This window comes from Stigmatopora argus, chromosome 10, assembly GCF_051989625.1.
Source record: "Stigmatopora argus isolate UIUO_Sarg chromosome 10, RoL_Sarg_1.0, whole genome shotgun sequence".
NCBI classification, from domain to species: domain Eukaryota; kingdom Metazoa; phylum Chordata; class Actinopteri; order Syngnathiformes; family Syngnathidae; genus Stigmatopora; species Stigmatopora argus.
The window spans coordinates 7111005-7128908 of record NC_135396.1 but is presented as its reverse complement, the minus strand read 5'-3'; the positions used below and the strand labels follow the sequence as shown (position 1 = coordinate 7128908).

Here is a 17904-nt window from a genome sequence, read left to right as displayed (position 1 = left end):
TTAGCATTCAGTGATTTCAGATTACCATGAGTAATTAGCTTTTATAAATATGCCATGAAATTGACATTCCAAATTTTAACTTTTTGCAGATGAAAATAAACCACGTTACAATAGGGCTTGATATTTGCTTTTTCCTTTTTTTATTCAATCAAGTCACATTAAACTAACATAAATAAACATTTTTATGAACAAAAGGCACACAAGCTCAAATATAAACAGAATATTTGTACAGTTTGTCTCAATCAAACTTGTCTACTGTTTAAACACTAACAGTCAGTCAGAAAAAAGAGACAGAAAGAAAAAAAGAGCGAGAAAGAGGGAGAAAGAGATACGTTTCAATGCTGCAGCCCCAGCATGAACACTCTTCACTTCAATTCAACTCCCCCTTTCCAAAGTAAAGTGGAGGGCCCCAAGGCAACAACGCCAACAAGGGACAGTGTAACTTGGTTTGAGTCCTCTGCCTGAAGGTTTACAGTACGTAGATGTCCATTTGGAAAAGTCTTATTCAAGCTCCCGTCCATTGACCGGTAGAAGAGGCCCCGAGATTCAGGTCCACTAAATAGAAACACGCAACACGTTGACTTGAAACTCAAAAAACATATAGGCCAGCAGCTGGGAAAACACACTTTCTTTTTTTTGTCTTTTGGTCCAAGTTATTGGAAGCCTCTGCTGTCTCCTTGGAATACTAAAGTCAAAGATGCCAACTGTCTACTACAGTATGACCTGCAATGGAACTGTGTGCATTAACAGCTGTACGACTATGTCAAAAAGTTTGTCATGTTTGATTTTCTTGAACGTTCTCGTTAAGTAAACAGGGTTTAAGACTCCAGCCGAGTGCAACGGTTGCCGCCTGCCATCCATCCATCTCTTAAAGCTCAGCACGTTTACATGCACGCAGTCTTCAAGTAGTGGTTCCTTGGATGAACTCTTGTGAATTGAAAGGGTTCCAGTTTTTGGCTGTATTAATGTGTAAAAGGAGCAATCCGTAGATTCAATCCAATTCCAATGTTGACACCTATAAATTAACAGAGTCAGTGGCTTAAAAACCGGTGCATGTGAACGTACTGAGGGAGTTACGTAGATTGCTGTGCCTCAACGGTCCAGTCGTATCCAGTTGACAGCTTCCTTTGCAAATGTCTCTCAATGTGTTTTAAGCCATTGGGCGGTGTTGGGAAGGGGCTAAACACCTGAGCAGCCTAAAAAAAAGTGTGCTCAGAGGGCTACCGTGCTAGGTACCTCCTCGTAATGAATAACGAAATATGGGTAGCTCTGATCGTCATTGAAGATGACGTAGATCTGAGGGTCCACCCAGTTGTCCACACACGAGTCGTACAGGTCGCTGGAGGCATCACGGGGGTTGATCGGCGGCGGTCGCCGCATTGAAGGATTTCCTACAGTAAACCTGCGCAGATAGACAGACGGGCATGTTTACTGCATGTAAACAATTAAAAGCATTACACGGTTTTTAGACCAGTGTCTGTCTTGAGAGTTGGGGAATAATTTGGCATTTAAAAGAAGACTCGTTTAAATTTAATGATGACAAGGCTGCCACTCTTTTGTGTGCTTAAAGAAGCTTGAATAATATAAGCATCAGAGCATGTGGGTGCATATGAGATCATGGGCCCCATGTGGTAAAGATATATGAAATGAGTCCATGCAACGCCACCACTTTGTTTATGTAGGGGAACCATACCACTGGATGGAAGTTAATTGCATGAAGCTGAAAGTATATTTTCTAGTTTCATTTAAGACTTATTTTCAAGCACATACCTGCCAGTGAGCACTTTGGCCAGGAACATGCAGTGGACTCCTTTGGGTGAGCGTTTGGAGAAATTGTGCGAGTAGAAGGCTTTCCGGGCAAAGTAGGAACCCTGGCCAAACATGGTAGCGTGTTTGCCACAGACACGCGGGTCAAAGTTGTGCTTGCAGATGCCTTCCACCACGTCTGACGAAGTCCCGTGGAAGAGGTGACGCTCGCTCAGCAGCCGGTCCATCTCACTCATACGCCTGGACATGTACTCCTTCTTCCTGTTGCAATAGAAAAAGAGGCGATCACACAATCAATCACATCAGCTAAATTCAAATTTCCTTCAAAGCTAAGCCATCCATTCCTTCACTGAGAACAAAAATAGTCACACGTCATTTAACACAAGTGCAGGTGACGATCTTGTAAAAAGCTTGAATGACAACGTTTTAAATGCTCACAACCTTGTTTGCACTAAAAACGGTAAGAACATTCGACCTAATCCGTTTCTTGAGCAAAACACGCACGCAGGTCGTTTGATGTGAGCGGATCAATCAGGCATGCACAGGCAAGAGCCAGCTCGGCGGTGACCCGGGCGTGACCTCCCATGATTCTACAGCGTGTGACCTGCCACAGACGGCCACGGCACGCACTCAAACTATCCCTGTGCTTGCATGCATACACGCACATGGACACCCTTCAAATTGCTACCCTTAAGTTGTTGTTTTTTACAACAAAAAAATGAATTGCACTATGCAAAATGTAATTAATTAATGCTGAGAATGGGGCATCACTTTCTGACTGTCAATTCATCCCTTTGTCTGTGCGCACTTTTCACTGCTGACAAGACCTGGCATACTCTGAACACTGCAGTTTGCCCATTGTGCTCGCAAAAGGAACACACATCACCGTCACCTAAGCATCACCACATCTGCTTCACTCTCCCAGAAACTCCAGTTCATTGTCACAAAGCTGCACTAGAGTTAGTTTCATTTGTCTTTTCTCTTCCCCCTATACCAGCGTTTCACATCCCCCATTGTATAATTAGTTCCCTGTGAGAGTATTAAATACTTGCAATTTCAGCAATAACAACAAAAATTGCGAACAAGAAAGTTGTTACAAATTTTCTACAATAAAACGGACTGACTTCACCATGAAAATATGCCAATGCCAAGGCATCTTTTTATGCTTGCATCCATCATTAAGTACTACGTTTTTCAGCTTATGCCAACTCAAATGCAAAGGAAAAAAAAGTGCTAAGAATTTAATACTGGTACCGAAGTAATCCTGAAATAGTGCTAGATGTTTAATAAACCACGACATATTCGTATATTTTCCGTCTCTCTTAAAATACTGTTATACCCATATGTCCAGTAGGGTACTCGGACATTTCGTCGAAAGACGTTTGGTCAACTGGACGTCTGGTCGACCGGACGTTTGGTAGAAAACAGACGTTTGGTAGAACGGACGTTTGGTCGCCGGGTTGTTACTGTTGAAACAAGCTCTCAAAATTATAATCATGAGAGAGAGAGAGTGAGTTTAATATCTAAATATCTAATATCAAAATATCAACAGTAAACTCTCATAATTTGACAGCGAGCGAACCCGGCGACCAAACGTCCATTCTACCTAACGTCTGTTCTACCAAACGTCCGTTCTGCCAAACGTCCGGTCGACCAAACGTCCGGTCGACCAAACGTCCGGTCGACCAAACGTCCGGTCGACCAAACGTCCGGTCGACCAAACGTCCGGGGACCAAACGTCTTTCAACGAAACGTCCGGTCACGGTCCAGTAGTAGGTCAATATGTCCTTAAGTCCGTAAAAAGACCCATTCAGCTACATTGTGTGAAAAGAGTTGGTACAGAATTTCAAAACTCACCTTTTGTACTTCTCCCAAAGGAAGGGGTTTTGTACCCGGAGTATCTTAATGATCCGAAACTTGGTCTCAGCCACCGTTTTGTGGAACAAGCTGTACACGGTCCTGTAGCTGCGGTCGTCGCGGGACACGGGCACTTGTAGGAAGTCCTGATTCACCGCCATGGGCAACCATGTTTCTGGAAAAAGGCTCGGCGGGCTGGCGGTTGTTGGGGAGAGCGGATGCGAGGTCATGAGGTCCATCGATGAGAGGGATGACGAAGAGGAGGAAGAGCTGGACAGTGAAGTAGAAGAGGTTCCACCCAAAGTCCTGAACATAGAAAAGAGTTTCCCATCTCATTAATGCTTAAACTCAAATCAATTGTCGCAGATTTTATAGTAAATCGGATTTGCAAAATATCGCCATATGGAGCTATTGTCACACTCTTCGTGATAGTACCCCTGCCTCACAGATGTAAGACTGAATCCAACACATCTTGGCCAGACTTGCCTTGTGGAGTGTGCATGCTTTCCATGTGCATTTGTGGGTTTTCTCGGGTTCTCCGTATTCACTCCCCCGTTGCGAGAACATTCACTTCATGTTCAGTGAAGACTCTAAATTGTCAAAACTAGTCTTGCCAAAAGTCAACTGGGACAGTCTGTAGCTCAGTTGTGACCCTAATGAGGTTTTTTCGCAGCCAAAAAAATCTTAATCTGGTCATTCCAATGAACTGTCATGCCTGGGCCTTTCTCAAATGTATTTTGAGCAGTCAATGAGAGTGCCAATGTGCAACACAACTGAGAGAGCTAGACCCCGAGAAGAGGGAGAGACAAATAAATTTCAGATTGCACAGCAATCATGTGGTGTCAGAAAAAAAAAAATCATTTTGTCATTCAACATCTCACTCTCACACCGTAAATGGAGCATGTGCCATCAGCCATAAGAACATGAGCCCGTTGTGTGTCATCAAGAGACTTTGATTAGTGTGACACTGAGTTACAGTGACACTTCCTCTCGTCCTGTCTGTCTGGTCTCCATCTCATTCTGCGGTCGAACGTTTCCATCCCCACAGGGGCTTTAAAGAATTGTCACCAAGCAATTGAGAAATGGAACAATAACCAGAGATTGGCGGCCATGAAATTTGGGAGAGTGACAATGACCTCAACCTTTAGGCCTTGCACAGAATGTTCCTGACACACATACACTTGTTTTGGACATCAAACTTGGGACATTGCATTCATTGGAAACTCTCAGGAACAACATCGCTCGTTCCAAGTTCCAGCTCACAGTCACGGTTCATACACCATTCAAGCGGTCTGGAACCCATTTAGCGCCCTCCATCTTTCACTTTCTTGGCTGCGAGCCTCTCTCTCTCTCTTTCTCTGGCTCTCTCTTTTTCACTCACCGTCTCTCTCTGTACTCTGCACCCTGTGTCTCATCTTTTTTTTTCTCCATCTTTGACACTCCTATATTTTCCCTTTTCATAGTTGCCAGGTCCAGTACGAACAGCTCGTTCTCATCTACCCAATGTGGGTGAGACCAGATGACTGGCATTGTGTAATATTATTAATAATAATGAATAAAAACAACAAATATAATTACAAAACATTAATATAATAACTATAAATATATAAATGTATAATTTATAGTGTTACAATAATACATTTGGCTAGAAGTGCCAATAAAAATGCCTGATAGTAGCTAAAAAAAAAACCGAAATAATACATTTGTATTTGCTTGTACACTTGTCATGTTATCCTAGGTGCATGTCATTCACAACATCGTCATTACAAGGACATTGCATTGACTTGGATATGAGCACACCAATATGTGCAATGCAGACAGTTAAGTGACCTTTGTACTTCCAAGTTTGACTTTTCAAAATGTCCTATTATTCAACACTATATACGAATAATTTCCCAAAATATTTTCTTGTTTCAGCCCATAGTTGAGACTGCAGGAGCAAATGGCAAGCAGGTTTTGAGCCTCAACTAGATTTTGGTGTTTGCGACATGGTGTTGGATAGTAAATATATCTCAGGGACGGTTCATTCATTCATATGAAACAAAATGTTGTACTCACTCTAGGTGGGGTGCGAGCATCACAGAGGACATGTACATGGGTCGCTTCTTGATCTGGCGCCTGAACCCAAACATGGCGTTCTGCTGGAAGCCCTCCCTGATGTTTAGGATATATTGGTTCTGGAGCGTAATGAATCGCACCTCCTTGAGACCCCTCAGCGTTGCCTTCTCTATGAGCTTGACCACCGGCTAGTGGAAAGGGGAAATGGAGGGAGATGACACGGACAAGGAAAAGATCAGTTAGCTCTATGACATTGCTGAGTGTTCATTACTGTTAATATAGAAAAGGAGGAAAGTATAAAAAGCTCAAAGACTGCCTTAGTTGGGGAATAATGCAATTGGTGGATGAAAGTTTTGTCACAATTGTGATGTATTCAGACAGGCCTGCATTGATCCCACCTCAGCTGTTGTTTAATGGATTGATTGGGGCAGAGTTAACGTGTGTGGCCTTGTGGTCAGAAGCGTGCTTTACCTCGGAGTATTCCCTCCAGCCAAAGTTGTCTCTGCAGTAGTACTTCCACACTGTGTGACAGCTAGGGGTGGGGCTTGGGTTCGGCGAGGGCATTGTAAGAGGACTGGTGGGAGTGGTCAAACGCCGGACACGGTCAAACTTTAGGTCACAAACCCGCATGGTTCCAAAGTAGAAGGAAAAAACTGAGCCCCTGAAACATACCACGGAAAATGAAAGTGTTATTGAAAACAAATCTCGGCAATTTGCATTCACAGGATATGCGGCTCTGTCGTGAATTGGTCACAGTTCATAAGCAGGCATATTAACCCTGGTGTCCTTGGGCAACATGACCAGACCGCTAATTACTCAGCTAGTGAGTCAGTCTGGACAAATATAACTTACACATCACTTGGGAGCAAAAAAGTGGGAAAATCATGAATGCCATAATGAAAACATCAATCTATGCAACCAGGAATGAAGCTGTATGTGTCACAGGATCAAAAAGCTTGTGGGAAATTGCAGTTTAATCTTATGTTGTGGCTACTCCTACGTTTTATTTATAGGGTGAGGGACTCAGCTCGGGCTAAAATGGTAGTATGTCACGACTGCTTGGTGAGAAAAGTCTGGCAATATAAACACAAGTGTTATCATTTGGGATATAAAAAAACAGATAGGCCTTTATCTGGTATTTGAGCGATATCTCCCCCTCTTTCTTTGTTTGCATGTTCTTCCAGTCCCTATGTGGGTTTTCTCTGGGTACTCCGGTTTCTTCCCACATCCCCCAAAAATGCATGGTAAATTGGCCCTAAGAATTAGTGTGAGTGTGAATGGTTGTTCGTGTCATTTTTCCCTGCAATTGGCTGACCACCATTTCAGGGTGTGCCCCACCTAATGCCCACAATTGGCTGGAATAAGTTCCAATTAAGAAAATGCAACAAAAAAGTGTACACAATCTTGTAAAACTAAAAATGGAAAAACGTTTTTCCAAGCATTTGAAAAATGTAAAAACAATTATATTTTTCGCAACTGTTTTTTAAACTACATTCCTATTAAATTGCCATCACATTGAGGTGTAACAAAAAGTAGCTGAAATAATTTTCCTGTCCTTCTGAGAAAAGTTTCCTCTAACCAAACTTCACGTTTCAATAACATTATTGGATCTGTTGTGCGCCCTTTAAGATTAAAACCAATGCCTTCAATAAAAAAAAGCCCTGAGTAGTGAGTCTCTGAGGTTAAGCTTCACACCATGGTCTTGCATTTCACATCGGATGCTAGATTGGAAGCCTGCAAATACCCTGATCTAGTCCAACCGTCAATCCAGCAAAGATCATTAGATGTGCCCAATATTTGTATTCCAACAACTTTCCAAAGTTCTTATTTTAGTTTCTTAAGTTGGTAAAATGCAATTTGTGATCATCCAAGATGAACACGTACAGTAAACTATTGATGAGTGTTCTGCTTGATGGTTTTATTGCAAATAAGGTAACAAGTCATGCTTGCAATGAACTGTATGCATTCAGAATTTCCACTTAGTCATTGTGTGGCGGAATGTAAGAGGAAGTGAAACTGGAATTAATACATCAAACACATTCAGAGTAAAAAGGGAATACATTTTAACATTCATGCACCCCATTAAAGAAAGTGTTTAACGATGACATTAAAAATTAACTGTAATTTCAACAAACGAACTGAGAAGAAGAGGAAAGAGGATAATGAAAGAGGAGTGATCTGAAAAAATACACAGCACAAGTGAGTTGATTCCAATAACTACATTCTTAATTGTTTCTGTGTTTAGATTGACTTCTCTCCTTTTGTTTTCCCTATTAAAGCCCTCTGGAAGCATCCGATATTCCCCAATTTCGCACACATAAGCAAACCTGCTGATTTGAGATGTACAGTATATTCTAGAGGGAGGGTGTCAGACTCGGGTTGGTTCGCGGGTTGCTTTAACGTCAACTTGATTTCACGTGGGCCAGACCATTTTAGATATAATATTTAGATATTTTTTTTTATAAATAGATTAAAATAACTGGATTAAAAGCCCTGGATATTCAGTTTTTTATAAATCTAAAACAATGTTTATTTTAGCTTTTTAAAATATATTTTTAGATTTTACAAAATGATTTTTGAACTAAAAACAGAAACAATTGATTAAAAAAATCAAATTCTTGATTTAAAAGGGGGAAAATCAGGAAATTTAATATACATCTATACTCTTCATTTTAATTTGATCCTGAAACAGAAAGTCGGCACTCATGATTTACTTTCCCGGGCCACACAAAATGATGCGGCGGGCCAGATTTGGCCCCTGGGCCGCCACTTTGACACGGTTCTAGAGGAACAACTACATTTTCAGATTTCATTGTGAGTATGCAAAGTTCACTTTAAGGCATTTAAAGGTAGTTTCTTCATGTGCCTGATCCCCTTTGTGTCTCCCACTGTGTGGCCCTAACAGGCAAATATTTGGACAGCAGACAGGACACTGATTTTCACAGACTTTTCACTGTGCTCTGCCCTCCCTTTTTCCTGACGGGTTTGTAATGTTCTAAAAATAAAATTCCACCAGTTAAATTAAGTGCACTCAAACGGAGTGCTTTAGACAGAGCGGTTGATCAAAAGTTTGGAAAGAGACGTGTTGAGACTCAGTATGGCAAGGATCATCTTGATGACTTACATTTTTAAATAAAGCAAATTAAACATCTGTTGACGTGTGAACGAGGTGTGCTAAAGGTGTGGAGAGAGGTTCTGTAGAAAAAAACTGCCAAACCTGCTTTGTACCTAACAGCTGAACATTCACAGTTGTAAGGCAAAGGGCGAGGCAGGACGGTTGCTGGAAAGAGAACAAACCTTTCCCTGCCTCAAAAAGTTAATAAAACTCACAGCATTTTCAAAAAGCCTTCTAATACCTTCCCTGCGTGCCCTTTTACACACACACACGCCTTCAAATTTTCTCACGGGTGCACACGGGCAAACAGACACACACGAACCTGCATACCAACATCAGTCATGCTACTGTGAACGTCACAGACAAGCAAAAAAAATGGAACGCTCACTCACATACATTCTTTATACAAACTCATGTACGCACAAGCAACCCTCTTTCAGCCATGCCTGGATAAAAAGTTGATAAGATCGGTTACCAAATGCTTCGGTCATAAAAAATACACCCACACCCACATTCGCAATTAAGGCTGTTGTACTATTATTCAAATTATTGGTGTTCAATCTTGAAAGCTTCGCACTTTAAAAACCTTTTCCTGAATTTGTATTACTTGTTTGCGGGTGGAGATTTCTCTCTCTACAATTTTTTTTTAAAGGTTATAACTTAGAGATGTCGCTTTATTGTCCAGGCGATAATTTGTTGTTACACACTGGGGACATTTTCACCAAAGCATATTTACAATAGTCTTAGTAATTTACAACACTGACTTTTAAATTACTCCCATGTTTGCAATGTGAAAATCTTCATCTTTAAAAATTACTAATTTATCTTCCACCAAAGTCTCAGGAGGGGTGTTGGATCCTGTCACAGCTAACTACGAACAGGAGGTGAGGTATACCCCAAATTGGTTGCCAGCCAATCACAGATGTCAAAACGGAGTAAATAATTCAATTTGTTTAGTTAAACAATAAAGATGATTTATTAATGCATGCACCAAACAGAAGACACGCAAAATGTATGCTTACAATTGCAATATCTACTTCAATTCATGTCAGGATTTCCCTCAAAGTTTTGCCACACCACAGTTGATCTACCGATTAAAACCTGTTTTAATGAAGAGTGCTTTAAAGAACATCTCCATTGGCAACCGTCTATAAAAACAAATGTCTTGTTTGTGGAAGGGCCGGTAGTCAACTCACTACACTACACTGCATTTTAGTCTAATACGTCAATTGAAGAGAGAGCATATTATATTCAGTTGTCTTACTTTGTTATCATTGTAAAGGGACAATAAGCTTCAGTGATGCATTTATTAAAAGCACAATTAGAGTGCAGTTGCATTATGTTCTTTTCTGGCCTTGGCAGGTTTTGTTTTGTATTTTTTACTTTAGGCATTTTGAGTTACAAAAACATACTTGGAAAAGGGCAAAAGATACACACTTGTCTAATGTCTGTGCCGGATTTTTTTCCCGTGAGAACGTGTTCCAGTTCTGCTCTAGACCAGAACATTAACGTTATGGTTCAGGGTGTCCCCACGTTTAGTTCCCTGGCTTTGAGAATCTAAAACCTGCCTGAGGAACAAAATGTGAGAGATGCACGGTGCAGATGGATAATTAAATCAGACTCAGAGGCTTACAGAGACGAGGGGAAACACTATTTCAATGTCAATGTTGGTAATGAAAAAAAAACAAGACACCCATGTTAAGCCTCCCTTTTAAGATAAGCGAATAAGGCATGAAAGAGGTTTAGCTAGAAGTTTAACACAAATATATCGACATTGTTTTCTGAATGGAGAGGTTGATGATAAATCTAGTTAGGTTTTAATTAAATGAAATTTATAAAAACTATCATATGAGTCTTTAGATAAAAACAAGCTTCCGACTGAATTGACATATAATACATTGAGGATGAGTAACAATGACCTCACCCTGCTGATTCATGGTATCATGCTAAATAGACACAAGGGTACGCGCTTATACACATACACACACACAACTGATATTTGTATACAATCACAACAGAATGAGCGGAAAACGCCACATCATCGTGAATTTTATTCCAACATCTTGACACAAAATGATCTAGGAGATCAATCTGACCTAAAGGAGCAAAATGTAAGACTAGTGACCATAAATTATACTCCGTGGACCGTGTAAGAACTATTCGCCCCCCGGCGCCCCCCCCCAAAAAAATGTTTTTTTAATGTCTATTGAAATATTTGGGCCATTCAATGAATAACTGGAGAGCAAAACTTACACATTGCTCCTTTAAGAATGATGACATGCACACACACACACACACACACACACATGCACACAGTGTGGTGTCAGGTCACTTTGCCCTTAGTCCTCTGTGACTCTTAATGTCAGTTAATGACAAGCAAGCCTTTTATCACCTGGATAACAAAAGAGTCAAATCTCATGCTCTCCAACGGCCACAAACGCACAGTGAGACGCAGACACATACATGCTTTGTCAGGAGGTTATGCAAAATGACTACGCTATATTATACGCGCACACATATTCCAGGATATGGTTTTGAGACATTCCGTTTTCTATAATCTAACGTCACAAGCTGTGTTCTAATCGTGAGAGGAATTACAGAAAGTACAGACATGCTCTCACGTATAAAAACACATGTTCAGCAGTATAGTGCTGTTAACCAATGACTGGACTCTCAGCGATTATTGCAATTCACCATGAATACCTAGAAGTGATGACGGCAACATTCCCACACATCGCTGACTTCACGGCTAAGGCGGATAAAGCAAACGCTTGATTCCTGTACATCATATGGCTGGGATTAATGTGTGCTGTAGATACTTCACACATGGGAACAGTGTAGCACACGACTCACACTGAAAAAAAGCAGAATCGAAAAGAGCTCCACATAACCGATGACAAAATATGTTATTGTTGCCATAATTCCGGTCAAGCATGTTAAATCATCTGCTGCTCTTGAGCTGACTATCGATTTTATCATTTGGCTGAGGTAACCACAGAGATCACCCAGTGTGTACGTGCGTGCTCTCATGAAAAAGACTGACTGGAGTGAGCCTCTATTGAAGATCATCAAAGAGATGTGGTGCTCAGCTAGCACAGCAAAAAGCTTGAGCCTCCATAAGAAGGACTCGTGAAGCACTGAATTCAGCGAAACTGTGATCAAATCTCAGGATTAACTTTTGTAGTCTCACCGCCAAATAAGCAAAACACATCCCTCACTGCTACTGCATTGTAGTAATAGGAAAACAACCTTAACGCACGTACGTAATTACAAATTAAAAAGTTGGCCAGGAAAAGATGAGAATGAAAATCTAAGAAAAAAATATTATTTAATTTATTTTATTAAAAAGCATGTGTGGGGAGGCATGCATCAGACATATGGACCAACTCAATCGAACACCTTGATGGCTGAATGATGCTTTTTTGGTATCATAAGCAGCAAAGCAAACCAAGACAGTGTAATGAAAACAAAGCATACTCCAGGAAGGTCGGACCCCACCAGGGATTGAAACCTTGATCTCAGAAATGCGATGAAGACTTGCGGACCACTCTTCCACCATGCCGCGTCATTTGAAATTGGATATTATATATATTGTGTGTTTGCCCTAAATTTGCCTCCTTATGTTAATTACCACTTTATTACCTGTAAGTGATTGCCTTAACAAGCCAAACTTGATAAGTAGTTGGACTCGGGAGAGGTATTTGTCACGCTTGTTATGTGCTTATGCAATGAATGGGTTTTTCCTGAGCGTAAAGTTGTACCATTAAACCATAAATCCAACCTGTTTTTTTTTAGTGAGGGTATTTATTTGTTTTCTGCAGGAGGACCCCACACAAAAAACAAAAGGAAGCATACAACTAAGAAAAGATATGTTATATTTGTGAAAGACAAAAGCGTGCCCATCAATTGAAATGATCCTATCTTTGTGGCATGTGAAATATCTGTCATGTGAGTCAGATGAACCTTTATAAGGGTAGAAGACACCAGTCAAATTTGGTCTGACATAACCAGGTGCATATCCAGTTTGAAGAGCACTTTGCATGGAGCTTTAGTTGAAGTCAACAACATTGGCATAAATCTTCACAAGTGCACGCAAACCAGAAAAGTGGGCTCTAAGGACAAGCCCCACACACATAGTACCTTAAACATTGTGCTCTGGGGTTAATGTCATAAAGTACTACAATGGTAAACAAAATAATTGACTTATGACAGCTGTATACTTGATGATGCAGCCTACCCAAAGTGAAATGTCATGCAGTGTTTACAGTGCTACAACTATGGCAGTTTTCATCAGCGGTTGATCATCGACCAATAGTTGGTCTGGTACTCAACCTGCAGAGAAAATGTCACTGTAAAATCAAAGCTCTAAAGCTTTTTTGCTGAGGAAAAAAAGGCTGAATCCTTGCGCTGAGAAACATGTGAGCAAAGCTGCCTTTCAGGGGTGTGTTATGCATTGTTGGCAATTGATCAATTGGCCAAATGTTGCACATTCATTTTATTCTGATGAATGTCTGACTCCCAAGAATACTAATTTTGATCATCTGAAAAAAATATTTAACAAATTTACGAAGCTTTGCCAATGTATTCCAAATCAAATAAAAATGTATACCAAACCCTATTTTCTTTCTCTGTATTAAAACCCATTCTTCATGGATTGAAATTCAAGTCATAATATGATGTAAACAGCTCATTCACACACTATGATGCAGTACCAGGAATGACTCTGGATTTATAATGTTAATCAAATATACTTAAGACAAAAAAGGGTGCCAGGGACCAAAAAGAAATGGAAATCAATTCAGAAAAGTGATAAAACTCCGCAAAAATATATTCTGGTTTAATCGTAAAGTGGATTAGATACTCTTGTAGAATGTAATGAGGTCCAAAATAAAATGTTTTAGTGTTCAATCTTTGCCTTATGAACATTATAATTATTCTGACAATGTCATAATTCAATTTAAAGTGATGTGTTTAAGTAGAACTTCACTGCCTTATTTAGAGTTTTTAATACCTCTTAAACTCAGATTCCAGTGTGTGCTAGCTAACTAGATGAAACTAACTCAAAATGTAGTATTTCTTCTAGTGCCTATAGCTCACCAAAGGTGAACTAACAATGCTCACCTTGTTTAAACTGCTTTTAGAGGTACTTTTTTTCTATTTAGAACAAGGTCACTATGCATGTTCTCATTGTGTGTGACTATGCATGCATATATAGTACAGTTCCGCAGGAAACGGCATGCTCCTTTGTCACCCCGCCATGGTTTGCCAAGTACTTGCATGTCTATGTGTGTAACTTGTGGGCGTGTGAGAGGAGAGTGAAAGAGAGGTTTATCTCTGTCTGCTAAACTGAGTGCGTGAGAGCGTTGCAATCCACTGAGCTTCTCTCTTCTCATTCGTGTGAGCATCTGCGTGCAGTGCAGAAGGAGAGAGAGCGAGTGTGTGTGTGTGTTGTGTGTGTGTGTGTGTGTGTGTGCACTCTATTGTGTGCATGTCTATGACCGAGGGAGGGATAGAAGCTGCCAAGTGCGGCTGTGTCAGTGACCACACAAGGGGGTCACAGAAGTTCACCACGCTCTGCCATGAGTGTTCTAAAGTCTGCTTAGGACAGAGCTGCAGCCAAGGAGAGGGCTGGCTTACAGGAAATGAATCACAAATATCACAGCAGGGAGTTGGGAAGTCATATGGTGAGGAGCTGATAAATTACCCTTGCAACGATAATAGCAAAACAGCCCTACACATATGACTAGAGACTTACCCTCACATTCTTTAAAGGCGATCTGGTTGCTTTTTACACGTGTATTTCAATAAGCTTACATTTATATGCCAAACACACTTGCATTATGTTTAGATGCTACCCTGCAGTTTGTCAGCAGAAGTGAAACCAAAGAGGTAAGCATGTTTGTAGAGTTTCCAACACAATGAGTGTGGAGTAGCTTATCATGGGCCAGCAGCATATCAGCTTACACCACCATTGTTGTCATGACATTGGCACCTATCCATTTACCACGCTGCATCCTTTAAAAGTACTAGCATCTCTACAGTATCTATTGAGACAGCAACCAGCTGCACTGCAAAAGCATTATAAACCTCTATTGTCAACCGTTTGCCCAAACATACAACCCTATTACATGTTTCAATGTCATAAAGTAGAAATAATTATGTCTTTCGTGACTGCACAAGGCATCCATTGTAAAAATGAGCACTTGACTTATAATTATAGAAAATGTTTGACCCTGAGAATTTAACCACCACCACTCTCTCACTTTGTGAAAAAAAAACTTCTAATATACTGTTTTTGCGGGAGTATGCACATACATGAATCATTTAGTCATTTAAATCTCATGTTAAAACCAATTCCATGACATTAATAGGTCAGAATTATCTGTTTATAGTAGATTGAAGTTAGAGTAAAATATATGTATACATCTACGTATAATAAAATTAAATAAAAGTTCAGGTACTAAACATTTTGTGTGTTGATTGTCAACACAACTTTAAAGGTCAAATTCTTGAGTGACGATGGACCCATCTTAAAACTAAAATCCCCTAAGAAAAATGCACACAAATATCATGTGCCAATGACACCACAAGCTGCAATGCAAGGGTAGTTAAAAGTAAACACTGGGGGTGACACTTACTGGTACTTGAGCCTGACTTGGTCATTGTCCGGGTTGCAATAAAGTCTCTCCAACTGTTCTTGGGATTCATCTGCTATGCTTTGCCACGTCTGAGTGTCACTTCGGCGGATCTGCCAGTGGAAGGGCAGGACCGTGTGGTGATGGGCACAGTCACTGCCATACACACATTGTCCTTGGAGGAAATCCACACAAATGTCCACACAGTCTGCCTGGTGTGTGTGATACTGAAGCTGGGTGAGCAACTCAAACACTAAGTCCAGGGAGGCCTCTTCACTTTTATCCTGAAAAAGCACTCCTTTGTCAGCCTGCTGGGCTTGCGGGAGTGGTGGGAGGGAGTCCTGGAGGCTAATGCAGTCTTTAGCAGGGGTGGGGTTAGGGTGCGTTAAGAGGCCATTACTTTTGATGGCTTCTTCCTGGTGAGAAGCCTGGGGTGCGACAATGGGGGGTATATCCCTGCCGGCTGACGTTATTGTCCCCGCGCCCCCCGCGGCCCGGAGGCCCGCCTTGGGTCGCTCCCCACGCCTCTCAGTCTCCTCTAATTCTGCAGTGGTATCCGCCATCTCCACGTCTCCCGTCTCCGTAGCGGCGGCGTCAGAAGCCGGCGATTCTTTGAGTCCACACACTGGGTCGATGCAGTTCTGTTTGGCCGCAACCGCCACGCACAGGTTCGCCGGCGTGCGGCCAGCCTGACTCCGCGGCACAAACACGCCGTCCCCCGGCATGTCGTTGCTGAGCAGAGTGGTCAGGATGGGCTCCTCCAAGGCGCGGTGAAGGCATTTGGGGTCTATTTTCCTCTGCTTCTTTTTGAAATAAGGTTTCACCAGAGGTATTTTGTCCGCAAGTCCCACGATCGATTGTTCCGTGAAGTCCTCCCCATCGCCAACGTTCAAACTCACATCCAGCGAAATCCCAGTCGGCACGCCGTCTGTGGATTTCTGGAGAATGTGCAAAGTTTTATCCATGTTGCACACCTGGGGGAAAACAGGAGATAAAGAGGTAGTCATTAAAGGTAATGCCTATAATCTCTTAATCTTTTCCCCTAAGTGAAGTCATCCTGGCGAATAAAGCGACGATTAATAAGCTTGAGCGCTGTTAACTCAAAACTCGCCTTTCCTTTCCTGGAAAGAGAGCCAAGCCGGCCGTCAAGATCTATGTGCTAAAACGAAACCTCTGCCGCATTTAACACCTGCGACACGGCGAATAAACAACCGGCTGGTACTGAATAATACCATCCAAATTACTGCACGTCGAGATGAAAAACGAGAACAAAAAATCGAGCCATTTGTCACATGCGTTAAACCGAAGCGGAAAATACATTACCTAATTCCTGTAAGGGTGGTAGTCACAAACATCAGCTTCGTTCATCTTGTGATAATTGTATAATGCCGCTTTTATTCGAGTGATCTGAATTTTTTTTTCTTCAAATCGGTTTTACGCGTTCAAGAAAGAGCGATAAAATCAAGGCTGTGACACCAAACTACCCTCCTCTCCCTCCCGGGACGCTGTATCTTGATCACGGGAGTCCGATACGCAGCCTCGGGTAGTCTACGTGCCCCGTACTCATCGCTGCCCCCGCGCAACTTTGCACGTAGCCCACCACACACACACGCACAAAAGCCCCCTCTCTCTCATATATACACACACACACACTTCCACTGCGGCGGAACAGCGACTAAAGACCACCGCACCGCGCACCAGGCGCTGCCTTTTATCACCCACTTGCTAGCTTAGCTTCCCCGGGTTAGTTGGAACAATGTTCCCTTGGCTGGCACGATGCTTCTCAATGGCCTTCGGAGCTTGCGTTTTTTTCTTCTTCCATTAAACAAGAACAAAGAAACATATACTCTTCCCTACGAGTTCACACGAAAGGGGAAATAAAATGAGCGAGAGAAATGCCACTTACCTGGGCGATAAAGTCACCCCCCACCCCAACCCCCTCTCAGGTCTCGGCGTTCTTTGGTACGCTATACCCAGTGAGCATGTCGGCTAAGCCCGGGTGGAGAAGTCAGTAATGACCGTAGTTGGAGAAAACCTCGCGGTGCCTCTCAGCTGGCCCCGCCGCTCTCGTGCATGTCCGCCCGTTTCTTTGTGTCATTGAGCCGTTTGGTTGAAGTGAAGTGTAAGCAAAGCGAGCGGAGCTCAGCTGTGAGAGGAATCGCTTTGCTTGTACTGACTCTCTTCTGCCGGGACACGTCCCGCCTCCCAACCTGCTGGAGGGTGGGACTCGGCATCCCACTTTCAGCTCCACGCAGCAAGGGCATGAGTCGTCTAGTGGTAGCCGGAAGAAGTTGCACATGAGTCGGAGTCACTTGGTGCCTTTGTTCCTCCTGCTGTGTTTACAATGGGGAATTGGATGGCCCCTGAGTAGCATTTGATGCTCAATTCGAAACGTCTGTTCAAGAGGTCAACACATTTAAAAATGAATAAATGATGATCATTCACAAATGTAGCCCTGTTTTCTCCAAAAGT

At 42.0% G+C, this 17904-nt stretch overlaps 1 protein-coding gene across 2 annotated transcripts; it reads right to left on the bottom strand.

The window, feature by feature from the left end:
- Positions 1 to 123: 123 nt before the first annotated feature.
- tiparp (TCDD-inducible poly(ADP-ribose) polymerase) lies at positions 124 to 17672 on the bottom strand. Of its 2 annotated transcripts, none has more exons than XM_077611706.1 (7): positions 17339 to 17672; positions 15436 to 16406; positions 6154 to 6343; positions 5683 to 5870; positions 3625 to 3930; positions 1771 to 2028; positions 124 to 1402 (listed from the first exon to the last, which is right to left on the bottom strand). In XM_077611706.1, the coding sequence occupies exons 2-7, from the start codon at positions 16395 to 16397 to the stop codon at positions 1213 to 1215; spliced, it is 2094 nt and encodes a 697-aa protein (XP_077467832.1). In that variant the 5' UTR covers positions 16398 to 16406; positions 17339 to 17672; the 3' UTR covers positions 124 to 1212. The 2 variants fall into 2 exon arrangements, with proteins under 2 accessions (XP_077467832.1, XP_077467833.1); XM_077611707.1 differs by lacking the exon at positions 17339 to 17672 and adding an exon at positions 16756 to 17104.
- Positions 17673 to 17904: the final 232 nt, after the last annotated feature.

Bases quoted from the DNA above. Each gene is read 5' to 3' on its own strand.
- tiparp (XM_077611706.1), bottom strand. From the start codon at position 16,397: ATGGATAAAACTTTGCACATTCTCCAGAAATCCACAGACGGCGTGCCG. The intron at 5,871-6,153 runs GTAAAGCACGCT...CCTTTCCACTAG, and splicing joins GCTGGAGGGAATACTCCGAG to CCGGTGGTCAAGCTCATAGA. The intron at 2,029-3,624 runs GTGAGTTTTGAA...CTATTGCAACAG, and splicing joins CTTTGGGAGAAGTACAAAAG to GAAGAAGGAGTACATGTCCA.